At 45.7% G+C, this 14,971-nt stretch overlaps 1 protein-coding gene, 1 long non-coding RNA gene and 1 pseudogene across 2 annotated transcripts; 2 read left to right on the forward strand and 1 right to left on the reverse strand.

The window, feature by feature from the left end:
* The first annotated feature begins 984 nt into the window (after positions 1 to 984).
* Positions 985 to 4,317, forward strand: LOC112892259 (probable LRR receptor-like serine/threonine-protein kinase At3g47570). Its single transcript, XM_025959409.1, has 2 exons — positions 985 to 3,811; positions 3,920 to 4,317. Exons 1-2 carry the CDS (start codon positions 1,063 to 1,065, stop codon positions 4,282 to 4,284), a joined length of 3,114 nt encoding a protein of 1,037 aa, XP_025815194.1. The 5' UTR covers positions 985 to 1,062; the 3' UTR covers positions 4,285 to 4,317.
* On the reverse strand, positions 4,006 to 6,202 carry LOC112892269. The gene is made up of 4 exons (XR_003228694.1): positions 5,581 to 6,202; positions 4,700 to 4,726; positions 4,264 to 4,406; positions 4,006 to 4,118 (listed from the first exon to the last, which is right to left on the reverse strand). It is a non-coding gene; the product is annotated as an uncharacterized LOC112892269 (long non-coding RNA).
* A 314-nt stretch (positions 6,203 to 6,516) lies between these two features.
* Positions 6,517 to 9,070, forward strand: LOC112892262 (annotated as a pseudogene).
* Positions 9,071 to 14,971: the final 5,901 nt, after the last annotated feature.

Raw genomic sequence — 14,971 nt, forward strand, 5'->3', positions numbered from 1 at the left:
GCGGTGGCAACGGGCGGAGGTCGGCGTCGAGGAGCACCCGCGGAGGAGGAAGACGGCCGGTGAGAGTGTGAACCGGATGACGGGGTGAGGTCCGGAGGCGGCGAGTCGCGGTGGCCGGCGGAGCGGAGGAAGGAGGAGGCGGCGGCTGCAAGCGGAGGGAGCTAGGGTTTCAGTGGGGGAGGAGGAGGAACAGTGTTTGAATGAGGAGAGGAAGGAAGGCTAGCTTCAGGGGGGCGGGGGAGGTGGCTTTCCTTCCGCGGCCATGCTGGCCCAGCCAGCGGCCGACGGTGCGGTGCCGCCACTCGGGCTGGCTAACAGTCGGGGCGGGAGGTGCGGGGAAGGCGGGGGCTAAGGCTGACGGGTGGGTCCGGGGTGGATGGAAAAAAGGAAAATGATGATTCAACTTCTAAATTCAAAAACTAGTACTTTCCGGGCTCCAAAATCATTAAAAATTTACTGGAGCAAGATCAAACTACCAAGAACACAATGCAATAACAAGAACTCAAAAGGCTATTAAGGATTGCTCACAGAAATTCAAATAAAACAGCAGTTTTCAAAGCTTCCAAGAATTTTATGGCTCAGGCTAAACATCACAAAATTGAGCAAAAATATTTTAACTTCGCCATTTGAAATCTAGTATTCGAATCAAATTTTTGAGGGCACAGTTACTTAGCAAAAATTAGACTTGCTTCACAACCTTCACTCAAACAAAGCAAAGAATTAAGTAAAAACAATCCAATCCATGCATAAATGATGCTCCATTATGACTAGATGATGCTCATGATGCTCGATTATGACTAGATGATGCTCAAACAAAGCAAAGAATTAAGTAAAAACAATCCAATCCAATCCATGCATACATGTTAACATGGTTTTTAAATTTTGGGTTGTGACAGCGGTGACCACTATAATATTTTGCAAGCAAATGTACATGTCACGGTGGAACATGGCATCCACTTCTTCTGTAAATAGCACCAGCACCCTGCCTGTACTTGCACATTTACACTTGTACACCAACTGCAGCCCATCAAATCCCCAAAGCCTACAGCCAAAGAAACCAGCATGGTAATGCGCTCGGCGTGCTTTCTGCTGCTGCTGACCGCCTCCATGTTCTTCTCAACGCTCCTGGACGCGGATGCTGATGATGAGGCGGCGCTGCTGGCCTTCAAGGCGGCAGCAGTTGGCAGCAACACCGACGCCCTTGCTTCCTGGAACGGGAGCACCGATGGCGGATACTGCAGCTGGGAGGGGGTGAGGTGCCGGGGCAGGCACCATCGAGTGGTGGCGCTGAGCCTGCCATCCCATGGGCTTACCGGCATCCTCTCGCCTGTTGTCGGAAACCTGTCCTCCCTGAGGATTCTTAACTTGACCGACAACGGATTTTGCGGGAACATCCCTGCGAGCCTCGGTCGTTTGCGACACCTCCGTATCCTCAGCTTGGGCAAAAATGCCTTCTTTGGCCCGCTGCCCACCAACCTGAGCTCTTGCACGAGCCTAATGATCATGCAGCTCCGCTTCAACCAGCTCAGCGGGCGAGTGCCTTCTGAGTTCGGCAACAAATTGACAAACCTTAGGATTCTCAGCCTTACGAACAACAGCCTCACCGGTTCCATCCCAGCGTCGCTGAGCAACTTGTCATCATTGAGTTTTATGAATCTTGGGTTCAATCAGCTTGAGGGTACTATCCCGCATAATCTTGGCGTTCTCAAGGATCTCCGTTTTCTTGCGCTCGCCTTCAACCACCTCTCCGGCAATCTCCCTGTATCCCTATACAACTTGTCTTCGATGGAAACGATGCAGATTCAGTCCAACATGCTCTCCGGCAGCATCGCTACTGATATTGGTCGTAGGTTCCCTAGCATGCAAATCCTTGGTTTTTGGGGAAACCGGTTTGCCGGGCACATCCCTGCTTCACTCTCCAACCTCACATCACTCCAGGTACTCGACCTCTCACAAAATAGCCTCAGTGGATATGTGCCTCGCACGGTGGGGAGACTACATGATCTGCGAAGTCTATACTTGTACACCACGATGCTAGAAGCTAACGACAGGGAGGGGTGGGAATTTATCACTTCTTTATCAAATTGCAGCCAGCTCCAAAAATTATCTATCGGCGGCAACCCGGCTTTCACTGGGCACCTACCAAGCTCAATAGTGAACCTCTCAACAACCCTGCAAAGTCTCGAATTTTTCGGCACTGAGATTTGGGGAAGTATCCCCGCAGCCATTGGCAACCTGGCGGGCCTTGAAACCCTTAGTGCTCAAGATACTTACATATCCGGAGTAATTCCAGATAGCATCGGCAAGCTAGAAAAGCTGACTAGACTTGGTTTGTTCAATACTAACTTGTCAGGCCAAATACCGTCGTCTATTGGGAATCTCTCAAAGTTAGTTATGTTTTATGCATATCATAGCAATCTAGAGGGACCGATTCCAGCAAGCATTGGGAAGTTAAACAGTATAAGTGCCTTAGATTTGTCAATGAACCGACTGAACAGTTCGATTCCTAGGGAGATTTTCAAACTGCCACTTAGCTCTTTGAGTTACTTAAACTTGTCGTATAATTCACTATTAGGAGCCCTCCCCTCTGAAGTTGGCAACTTAGGCAACCTTAACGTCATGGTTTTATCAGGAAACCAACTGTCTGGAGAGATACCTGAAAGTATGGGGGAGTGCACTGTGCTTGAAGAACTTTGGTTGGACAATAACTTATTTAACGGAAGCATACCCAAATCTCTAAACAAGGGTCTGGTTGTACTCAACTTGTCCATGAATGAGTTGTCTGGTACTATTCCTGAAGCCATTGGAAATATTCACGGCCTGCAACAACTGAGTCTAGCGCACAACAATTTGTCAGGGCCAATCCCTGAAATTCTACAGAATCTAGCATCATTGTCGATGTTGGATTTGTCCTTCAACAACCTGCAAGGGGAAGTGCCAAAAGAGGGGATTTTTAGAAATTTGGCTAACCTTTCGATCACCGGAAATAACGACCTTTGTGGAGGAATACCACAGCTTCATTTAGCTCCATGCAAGATAGATTCTGAAAAAAAGAACGGAAGAAGACATTTGAAATATCTTACAATAGCTCTACCAACAACCGGTGCACTCTTACTAATAGCCATCCTTACTGCACTCATTTACTTGATCTATAAGAAGGATAAGCAGAGGAGCCCATTCCAACCATCAATAGTTGAGGAACAGTATGAAAGAATTTCCTACCATGCATTAGAAAATGGAACCAATGGATTCTCAGAAGCAAATTTGCTTGGTAAAGGAAGCTTCGGGGCAGTCTATAAATGTGCTTTGCAAGGTGAGGGGACTATTGTGGCTGTAAAAGTTTTAAACCTTGAACAGACTGGCGCTACTAAAAGTTTCATAGCTGAATGTGAGGCATTGAGAAGGGTGCGCCATCGATGTCTCATAAAGATCATCACCTGCTGCTCAAGCATCAACAAACAAGGTCAAGACTTCAAAGCATTGGTTTTTGAGTTCATGCCGAATGGTAGCTTGCATTCTTGGCTCCATAAGAAGTCTGACATGCCCACTATCAACAATACTCTCAGCCTAGCACAAAGGCTAGATATCGCTGTCGATATTATGGATGCTTTGGACTATCTTCATAATCACTGCCAGCCACCAATCGTCCACTGTGACCTCAAGCCAAGCAATATCCTCATTGCAGAAGACATGAGTGTCCGGGTTGGAGATTTTGGCATATCTAGAATCCTTACAGAAAGTGCAAGTAGAACTCTGCAAAATTCTAATAGCACAATTGGAATAAGAGGCTCCATTGGCTATGTTGCTCCTGGTAAGTGGTAGCTAAAATGGATGTATTCTGTCATTTGTTCATTATTCCGAGTCCTTGTATAAATATGACATGTTGATTGATGCTTTTTTTTCTTTTGCACAATCATAGAGTATAATGAAGGATCTTCCATCACAACTCTTGGTGATGTTTATAGCCTCGGAATACTGCTGCTCGAGATGTTTACAGGAAAGAGTCCAACAGATGCTATGTTCACAGGTTCATTGGATCTACACAGGTACTCAGAGGATGCTCTTCCACACAAAATCTGGGAGATAGCCGATACAACAATGTGGTTGCACACAGACACCTATGATGACAGTACAAGAAACAGAACTGAGAATTGTTTGGGCCATGTCATTTCCCTTGGGATATCCTGCTCAAGAAAACAACCTAGAGAGAGGACACTGATACAGGATGCAGCAACTGAGATGCATGCTATTAGAGATTCATACCAGTCTGTGGGTAGAATATGAGGAGTAGCAACAACTCCCTGGTGGTGGAACATAATGAGCAAGATGGTTGCAGGTAGTCACTTGCCTTAAATAGCTGAAGATGTATGTGATGCTTCAGTTCTATCATCCATTCATATAACAATCTGCATTTGTTTACGTCAGTTTTATGAAAGTCCAGAGGACGTCTAATACATATTATAGCTTGAGATATATATTTACGTGAAGACTGACAGATGCGCGTAGCAAAAGAACCTTAGTATTGCTGTTTTGACAGTTTGGCCGCACATGGAATCAAATAATATAATTATGATTAGTAGAATCAATTTTTTTTTGGGGGGGGGGGGCGCGTGGTTCTGTCTTCAGTATGCTGCTCAAATCATGTCCAAGGACCAAACAATGATGAGTGATGCACGAGCATGACATCAGAGATTCATACCTTATGATTTCCTGTTAGCTTTGTTAGCTGGAGAAGACACCGAGTGCAGTCATTTGCAAGAGCAATGGTCAAACAACAGAAGGTAGATTAGGATACATTGTAGATATAAGTAGTCACCTAAATAACTAAAGCCAAATATGCTGCAAGAATTAATACCTCTCGTTTGGGCATGTATTTCTTTGCATAAGACTGAAAAGGGAAAATTAAAATGCATGCACATTTACCACCTTAAGATATGAAATGTTTGAACCACCAGAACAGTGGGTATATCATTCACATATGGCTTAGTCACATCCTCAGAACAATCATGGATCAAAAATATGAAAAAGACTGGCTCGAAAAATTAGACTCACACATTCCAAAAGTCTACAGATTCAGAATAACCACTTGAAATGAAAAAAAATCCACAGAAATTAAATCGATAACTAAGCAGGCTACAGATCAAACTGGCCATGTTTATATGGCAATCAGGGTGCACACAGATGATAGCAGCATATTTAAGTTAGCTAAAAATGGAACAACATGCAAGAGGGACAGTAATCACTGCAGAAATTTCAAATTTCAGAGCACTATGTGAATTATTCAATTGAAGTGTTCAAGCCAAGCCATGCGAGTAGCAAAGCAAATGACATTTTCGTTCCCCCGCGGTTGGACCATCATATAACAGAAACCACAAATCATTGAAGAGGCCACATTAGTCACAAAATCCATGAGGAACAGCGCCCCAAGAGCACCGCCACAAATCTTATCGCGACCCAACTACACATCCATCCATTTTCATTCACATTCACTGCTACTGCTATCAGATAAAATGAGCCACGCCACCCACCAGCACCCAACTACCACTACCTAAGCTAAGGGGATGTGAACCTGGTGACAACCTTGGTGCCCACGGAGACGGCGTGCTTCCCGAGCTCACCGGAGAGGACGAGGCGGACGGTGGTCTGGAATCTGGATGCCGCGGCGCGGGATGTGGTGCTAGCTGGGGCTGAGCTTCCTCCTGCTGCAGCGATGCAGCCTGTCAGCCTCCGCGGTCAGCTTCTCGAAGATGCCGTCGATGGAGGAGTTCGTGAAGGACATGGACTTAGAGCCTTGGAGGAGATTCAAATGCCTCGGCCCTCGGCTCGCCGCCTTCTTCTTCCCCGCACGGTCTTCCTTCCCCTCGTCGCCGCTCTTCTCGCACTCCGCGTCTCCGCCGGGCGCCGCGGCTGCCTCCTCCGTGGGCTTACTTGCCGGTGCGTGTGCAGTTTTGGGCCTGCAAACTATCTACGGACGCTGCAGGGCTGAAAGACAGAAAAATTGGGCCCTCGGCGCATTGCAGTAAAAAAAAGCCCACATCTCTCCCAGGAGAATTGGCAGCGGCAGCCTCTTGCGTTTCAAAAGGTTTTCAGGGCCATGTCAATCAGAGCTTAGGTTGACTCGTGTTGCTTTCTTGAAAGCCGTCCAAAAGACTCTTTCCAAAAGAGAGAAAGAAATGAATGCTGTGTGGAAATACGATCGATGTCCTCGCAGGTTAATCACGGTCTTTGGCAGTCATAATCGGCCATGCAAATCCATCCAATATAAAATAGCACAATCGAGCTGTGTGAACTTCCCAGTTCCCAGGCACCGTTCACTATCGTCGATCGCCAACAACACAGCAAAGCCAAGACGATGCGTTCAGTGAGCCGGCTGCTGCTGCTGCTATCGGCCTTCATCTCCATCACGACGCTCTTGCCTGCACAAGCCAACGACGAGGCCGCGCTGCTCGCCTTCACGGCCGCCGCGATCGGCGGTGGCGGCCACGGCGACGCGCTTGCTTCCTGGAACGGCAGCACCGGCAGCACCTCTCTGGTGAACCCCCAAACTCCTTGTACAACCTGTCTTCATTGGAATGGCTGGACCTCCGGGGAAACATGCTCCATGGGAGCATTCCTGCCGATATCGGCAGCAAATTTCCCCACATGAAGTTTCTCAGCTTTGCGACAAATCGATTCACCGGATCCATCCCTGCTTCACTCTCCAACCTCAGTACTCTAAGGATACTCTTCCTCGAGCATAATAGGCTCAGTGGATATGTGCCTCCCCCACTGGGAATGTTGCAAGCTCTGCAGACACTATACCTGCACAACAACATGCTACAAGCATGTTGACAAGGAAGGTTGGGAATTCATCACTTCGTTGTCAAATTGCAGCCAGCTCGAGCAACTGGTTATGCACTCCAATGTCGCTTTCACTGGGCAGATGCCAAGTTCAATTGTGAATCTCTCAAAGACTATGCAAATGCCCAGCTTCGGATCCACTGGGATCTCAGGGAGCCTCCCCTCAGACAATGGCAACCTTGTCAACCTCCGAATTTTTAGTGCAGCGAATGCTTCCATATCCGGTCAGATTCCAGAGAGCATCGGCAAGCTAGGAAACTTAGGCTGGCTCAGTTTTCGCAACACTCACTTTTCTGGGATCATACCTTCATCTATTGGAAACCTTTCACAATTGACTAAACTGTATGCAAACAATGACAACTTAGAGGGTGTGATTCCATCAAGGTTAGGGAAGCTGAAGAGTCTGACACTCCTTGACTTGTCAAGGAACCATCTGAATGGTTCAATTCCCAAAGAACTTTTCAAACCACCAGCCCTTTCTATATACTTAGACTTATCACACAATTCACTATCAGGGCCCCTTCAATCTGAAGTTGGTAACTTGAGAAATCTTAACAGCCTATATCTGTCAGGAAACCTGTTGTCTGGTGAGATACCAGAGAATATCGGGGACTGTACCGTGATACAACAACTTTTGCTGGACAGTAACTCATTCCAGGGATCCATACCGCACACTCTGAAGAATGTAAAGGGTCTGAATGCACTCAACCTATCCATGAATAAATTATCTGGTACTATTCCTGATGCCATTGGAAGTATCCACAACCTGCAAGTGCTGTATCTGGCACACAACAACTTGTCAGGGCCAATCCCTAGACTCCTGCAAAATTTGACATCATTATCAGAACTCGATCTATCCTTCAACAAGTTGCAAGGAGAAGTACCAAAAGATGGTATTTTCAGATATTTGGCTAACTTGTCTCTAACTGGAAATAATAAGCTTTGCGGTGGAATACCTCAGCTTCATTTAGCTCCATGCCACATGAATTCAACCAAAAATAATATAAAAGGGTGGTTTAGATCTATTATGATGGCTCTTGTAACAACCAGTGCACTCTTGTTCTTAGCTTTAGGTATTGCACATATCCAGTTTATCTATAAGAAGCTTACACGAAAGCAAAAGAGACGAATTGCACCACTACTACTTGAGGAAGGGTATGAAAGAGTTTCTTATGATATGTTAGCCAGTGGAACCAATGGATTTTCAGAAGTCAATTTGCTTGGTAAAGGAAGCTTTGGGGTAGTCTATGAGTGCACCTTTTACAACGAGGAAACTGTTGCTGCTGTGAAAGTTTTTAACCTTCAGCAATCTGGATGTGCTAGAAGTTTTGTGGCTGAATATGAGACACTAAGAAGAATCCGTCATCGTTGTCTTGTAAAAGTCATTACATGCTGCTCAAGCATCGATCACTTAGGTCAAGGTTTTAAGGCACTGATTTTTGAGTTCATGCCAAATGGTAGCTTAAATGCTTGGCTTCATCCAAACTTTGACATGCCCAATCGGACAAATACTCTAAGCCTAGAGCAAAGTCTAGACATTGCTATTGATGTCATGGATGCTTTAGACTATCTTCACAATCACTGTCAGACACCAATTGTTCATTGCGATCTGAAACCAAGCAACATCCTTCTCGCAGAAGACATGAGTGCCTGAGTTGGAGACTTTGGCATATCAAGAATCCTTCTGGAAAATGCAAGTAAAACCCTGCAGAATTTGAATAGCACGACTGGAATAAGAGGCTCCATTGGTTATGTTGCTCCAGGTAACTGAAATTCCTTTGTTGTTTCCTTTTAACTTGCTCCATGGCTCCATGCTATAGATGAAACTTATGATCAGGTATGTTTGCAAATTTTGTGGAGTATGGTGAAGGCTCTGCGGTCTCAACTATTGGTGATGTGTATAGTCTTTGTATATTATTACTTGAGATGTTTACTGGAAGGAGCCCCACAGATGACATATTCAGAGAGGTGGATCTGAATCTTGGATATTGCTGATTCGACAATCTGGCTGCATGTAGAGTCAAAAGATAGGATTGTAAGGAGCAGAATCAAGAATTGTTTGGTTTCTTTTTTCAGGCTTGCCATATCCTGCTCAAAGAGAAATCCAAGGGATTGAATGATGATGAGAGATGCAGCAGTAGATATGCACGTAATCAGAGATTCATAACACATGCTGTCCTGCTAGGTTGGGAAGATACGAATTATTGGGTTGCATGAGCAACAATCACAGATGGAGGTAGAACAGGATATGCTGTAGATGTCATAAGTTACCTGAAATAAATTACCTCAGATGAAGCCTTATGTGCTCAGATGTGTAGTTCTTTCTGTTGGTTTGATCTCCTACAACCTCTCGGATCCCAACGGATCCGAGAGGGCCTTCCCTCTCACGCGCCCTGATCGGGGGCGTACCAGCACGATCTAGCTGGTGGGCCCCCCGTCGCGCCGCGCAATATAAAAGGGGGGTGGGGGCCAGCGGCTCGTATCACGAGGTTCGACGCGCCGCCGCCGCCCCACCCACAGTTGACCTAACCGATCTAAGTCAAGCGCGGTAAGCGGCGGGAAGCGCCTCCGGCATCACCGTCGACGCCCCTGCGCCAACGCCTCCGGCCATCGCCCGCGGCACTGCAAGCACGTACGCCTACGGCCGGTCCACCCCGAGCCCCGCACTACACCACCATGGCGGCCACCTCTGCGTCAGCTCCCGGCTTAGGCCACGAAGGTATACTCCGTGATATTCCCTCCTCTCTCTGTCCCTCTAATCATCTCTATCTCTTGATTAAGCCATTAAACAGAGCATATCCTAATCTAATTAACGCATTAGCCGATCCAAATTCTTAACAATGGTATCAGTCGCCTCTAGCTATTTTGCGTTGATTAGAATTGGAAAGTGAATAGAAAAGAACCCTAGAAAAGATCCCCGGAAACATCCCAGTGCAACCCGTGAAACCCTAACCCTAGATGCAAAAGAAAAAGAAGAAAAGAGGCCAACCGGGGCGAAGATACTTACCCTCAGTTGGCTCACCGCCGGTGAGCCCGCCTCCCCGGCCAGATCCGGCGCCGTCACGCCGGAACCGAGCCCGACCCGAGCTTCGGCCCGGGCTAGGGCACCACAGAGAGACACCTCGACGGCGGCCCGTTCACCTTTCGGTGAACGCGCGCGCCGGCGAGGCGCCTCACGGTGGCGCCGCCACCGCGGCAGCCGCCGCCCGCCGGTCACCGACGGCCGCTCACTCGCGCGCTCGCGTGGAGGAGAAGAAGGCGTCGGGGAAAGAACAGAATGAGGCTAGGGTTTGGGGAGCGAGCGGCGAAGGGGGTTTTTGATCGGCCGAGAACCGCGCGCAGCCGTCGATCTTCATCGTGCGGTCGCGATCGAGCAGCGCTCGGTTGGGCTGCTTTTGGCCCATGCGGGCGAGCGAAATGGCGGCCCGGGCCCAGGTTGGCTCGGCCCCGAGCCGCGCGCGCACGCGGAGCCGTGCGCGGGGGGTGCGCGAGGGGACTGGGCCGGGCCTTAGCAGGCCGCGCGCGTATGCGCGCGCGCGCGATGAGCCCGGTTCTCCAGCTGGGCCGCGCGCGAGCGTTTTGGGCTGGCTGTGCTGTTTGCAAAAGGAAAAACAGTGCGTATTTTCTTTTTCCAGAATCATTTTTTCCAATAGAGTTTGATTGAATTTGATACATTTCAAATTCAAACTTGAATGAACTTTGATGCACTGTTTATAAAAGATATATTTCGATACATTTTGATAGAATTACAGTTTTCCGCTGCAAAGATTTAATATTTTATATGTTTTTTGTTTAATTGCCTTGAAATTTAAATTTGAACCAACGGAATAATTTAAATTCTTCGAGGCAAATAGATATTTTTCTGAATTGTAATATTATTATCTTTTGACCAACGTTAACGAGTGATAATATTGCAATTATTATTGAATTACTTTTCATAGATATTTTCATGTATTATTTCTATTTATGCCCAACGGTATTCTAGACTTAATACAAAAAGATATTATGCCTTAATTTTAATAGATAATTTTTCTGTATTAATTCTAATTCTGCCCAACGGTGTTTTAGTTTTAATACACAAGGTTATTGCATATTTCATTTTATGACCAACGTCGTATTTTACATATGCAATAAATTTTATTTGATTTTAATTTAATGTTTTCACCACTCATGGATATTTTTCAGGAGGAGTATCAATGATGTTTTCCATCAACGATATTCCGATATTAAAGGGAGATAATTACAATGAATGGTACAGAAAGCTGGAACTCTATTTCATCATGGGTGAATTAGATTGGGTCCTAGCTACACCGACTCCTACAGAGCCTGTGCTTCCTGAAAGGGAGGACACAGACACAGATGCTTCTTGGAAGCAAACAGAGCTTGCTTTTAAGAAAGTAAGAGCAGAATATGAGAGGCTGTATGCAAAATGGTTCCCTGCCAACAAGAAATGTTTGGCAGTGGTAAAGAACACGATTGAGCCCGCAATCATGGGCTCAATCCCAGATTGTGCCACCGTCGTAGAGTATCTTGAAAAATTAAAGAACCAGTACACTGGTTCTTCAAAGACTTATGCAACCCAGTTGATCAAACAACTGGTTTCAGAGAGATACACTGGCGGTGGCATTAGAGAACACATTCATCGCATGGTCAACCTGAATAACAAGCTAAAGTCGTTGGACCTTGCCTTCAAGGAGGATCACATTGTCCATCTGGTCTTTGCTTCGTTACCAAAAGAGTTTGACACTTTTGTTGTCAATTACAACACCCAACCACAAACTTGGGACATAGAAAAGACCATTGCGATGTGCGTTCAGGAGGAGGAAAGGATCAGGTCCACCACTGGAGGATCCTTAAACTATGTGAACAAGAAGAAGCATGCCAACTTTAAAGGCAATTTTTCATCTTCTTCTTCAAACTCCTCTAAAGGTAAAAACTCTCAACAACACAGACCGCAGCAGGGACAGGCGCTCGTAGATAAAGATCAGTGTCTCTACTGCAAAGAAAGGGGTCACTACAAGAAGAACTGTCACAAATACTTAAAGATGATCATGGAGAAAAGAGGTGAGAACGTTATTTCATTCGTAAATGAATCCTTGTATATAGAATATTCAAAATCTACTTGGTGGATTGACTCAGGAGCAACTGTTCATGTTGCAAATTCTTTACAGGGATTCCGTTCGACGAGAACCACTCAAAGAAGCGAAAAGCAAGTTAGAGTGGCGAATGGAGGTCAGGCAGACGTAGAAGCAGTAGGAGACGTTCATTTGGAACTCGACACTGGCTTCATTATCGTACTTAGAGATGTTTTATTTGTTCCTTCTTTACACAGAAACTTGATTAGTGTGTCTCGCCTGGATACAGATGGTTATTCTTGTCTATTTGGAGATGGGAAATGTTTGATCGAATGTAATGATACAGTAATTTCCACTGCATTTAGAAAGAATGATCTTTATTTGATATCGTTACGCGAAAGCGTTAATTCCGTATGCGATAACAGTGCGAATGTATCCTCGCCTACACTCGCGAATAGAAAACGTAAGAGAACTCACGATACGTCGTCGAAATTATGGCACTGTCGTTTAGGCCATATTTCGAGGGGGAGAATAGAAAGATTAATTAAAAACGAAATTCTTCCTCCATTAGAGTTCTCTGACTTAGAACAATGCATTGAATGCATAAAAGGCAAATTCGTTAAGAAAATAAAGAAAAATGCTAAGAGGAGCACAGGTGTATTAGAAATAATTCACACAGACATCTGTGGTCCGTTTAATGTAAAGAGTGTGGATGGTTATGACTCGTTCATAACATTCACAGACGATTATTCCCGTTATGGATACATTTATCCAATTAAAGAAAGATCGGAGGCTTTGGATAAATTTAAAATATTCAAGGCCGAAGTAGAAAATCAACACGATTTAAAGATTAAAATCGTAAGATCCGATCGTGGAGGGGAATATTACGGTCGACATACCCAATATGGCCAAGTTCCAGGACCTTTTGCGAAGTTCCTGATGGAGCAAGGCATAGTAGCCCAGTACTCGATGCCGGGCGAGCCTCAGCAGAACGGAGTGGCTGAAAGACGCAATCGCACCCTAATGGATATGGTGCGAAGCATGATCAGTTACTCTACGTTGCCAGTGAGTTTATGGATGGAGGCACTAAAAACCGCCATTCACATTCTCAACAGAGTTCCAAGTAAATCGGTGCCGAAAACGCCGTATGAAATGTGGACAGGAAGAGTACCCTCACTAAATCACCTGAGGGTGTGGGGGAGTCCTGCTGAGGCAAAAGTGTTTAACCCGACTATTGCAAAACTAGATTCAAGAACGGTATCTTGCCATTTTATTGGCTATCCAGAAAGGTCAAAGGGTTTTCGTTTCTACTGCCCAGACAGATCGACGAAATTCGTAGAAACGAGGCATGCAGTTTTTCTTGAGGATCAAATGATCCGGGGGAGCGGCACAGCAAGAAAAATTGATCTTGAGGAGAAGAGGGCGTATACACCCAATCCCGTGATTCAGGAATCTTTTTTCTCGCTGCCCGTTGTATCTGCACCGCCAGTGCAAGTCACTGCGATGCCGATACCTGTAATGACTCCTCCTGTGGTGACGATGAATGAGGAAGAGGAACCCATTCCTCAGGCTCCTGTCGAGCCAGTTGCCGCACAAGAAGAGGAGCCCCAGCAGCCCCAAATAGATGAGGCACCGCAGGCTCAGGCTCACGGGAGACCTCAAAGAATAAGGAAGCGCGCTATTTCCAATGACTATGAAGTCTATAATAGCGAAGAGACCCAAATGGAGGATGATCCCACTTCATTTGAAGAAGCCATGAAAAGTGAACATTCGTCGAAATGGCTTGACGCTATGGAAGACGAAATAAAATCGATGAGTACCAACAAAGTGTGGGACCTAGAGGAAATTCCTAAAGGAGCCAAAACAGTAGGCTGCAAATGGGTCTACAAAACCAAATATGACTCCCAAGGGAATATAGATAAATTTAAAGCACGACTCGTGGCAAAAGGATACACACAAAGAGAAGGAATTGATTACAACGAGACTTTTTCCCCAGTCTCTTGTAAAGATTCCTTCAGAATCGTAATGGCTCTCGTAGCTCATTACGATCTAGAATTACATCAGATGGATGTGAAGACAGCATTCCTTAACGGGGACCTAGATGAAACCGTCTACATGGCACAGCCGAAAGGTTTTGTCGTGGAAGGCAAAGAAAATTGGGATGCCGTCTAAGAAAATCGATTTATGGGCTAAAGCAAGCTTCAAGACAGTGGTACTTGAAGTTTGATAAGACAATAAAAGAATTCGGGTTTAAAGAAAATGTCGAGGATAATTGCGTTTACGCAAAGTTCAAGAATGGAAAGTACATCTTTCTAATCTTGTACGTGGATGATATTCTACTGGCAAGTAGCGATGTCAATCTGCTACTAGAGACGAAAAAGTTTTTATCCTCGCATTTCGAGATGAAAGACCTCGGTGAAGCAAGATTTGTTCTAGGAATCGAGATTCATCGAGACAGATTAAAAGGGGTATTAGGACTGTCTCAAAAGACATATATAGAAAAGGTCCTGAAGAAATTTAATATGCACAAATGCAGTGCCTCACCTGCACCTATAGTCAAGGGCGACAGATATGGGGAATTTCAATGCCCCAAGACTCAATATGAGATTGAGCAAATGAAAATGGTACCATATGCTTCCGCTGTGGGAAGCTTACAGTATGCACAAGTGTGCACACGCCCTGACATAGCTTATGTTACCGGGTTGCTTGGCAGATTCCAAAGTAATCCAGGACCAGAACACTGGAAATTGGTAAAGAAAGTTCTGCGCTATTTGCAAGGAACAAAAGGCCTCATGTTAACGTACAGGAGAACAGAATCTCTGCGTATCGTAGGATACTCAGATTCCGATTACGCAGGAGATGACAGAAAATCCACGTCAGGATATGTATTCACCCTAGCCGGGGGAGCAATATCGTGGAAAAGTTGCAAACAAACCGTCACTACATCGTCCACAATGTATGCCGAGTTTGTTGCGTGTTATGAGGCTACAGGACAGGTGAACTGGCTAAAGAAATTCGTACCCGGTCTGAGAATGGTTGATAATATATCTAAACCA

The sequence above is a fragment of the Panicum hallii genome, chromosome 5, assembly GCF_002211085.1.
Source record: "Panicum hallii strain FIL2 chromosome 5, PHallii_v3.1, whole genome shotgun sequence".
NCBI classification, from domain to species: domain Eukaryota; kingdom Viridiplantae; phylum Streptophyta; class Magnoliopsida; order Poales; family Poaceae; genus Panicum; species Panicum hallii.

Excerpts from the sequence above, each read along its gene's own strand:
- LOC112892259 (XM_025959409.1), top strand. The coding sequence starts at position 1,063 with ATGGTAATGCGCTCGGCGTGCTTTCTGCTGCTGCTGACCGCCTCCATG. Across the intron at positions 3,812-3,919 it reads CATTGGCTATGTTGCTCCTG|AGTATAATGAAGGATCTTCC; the intron begins GTAAGTGGTAGC and ends GCACAATCATAG.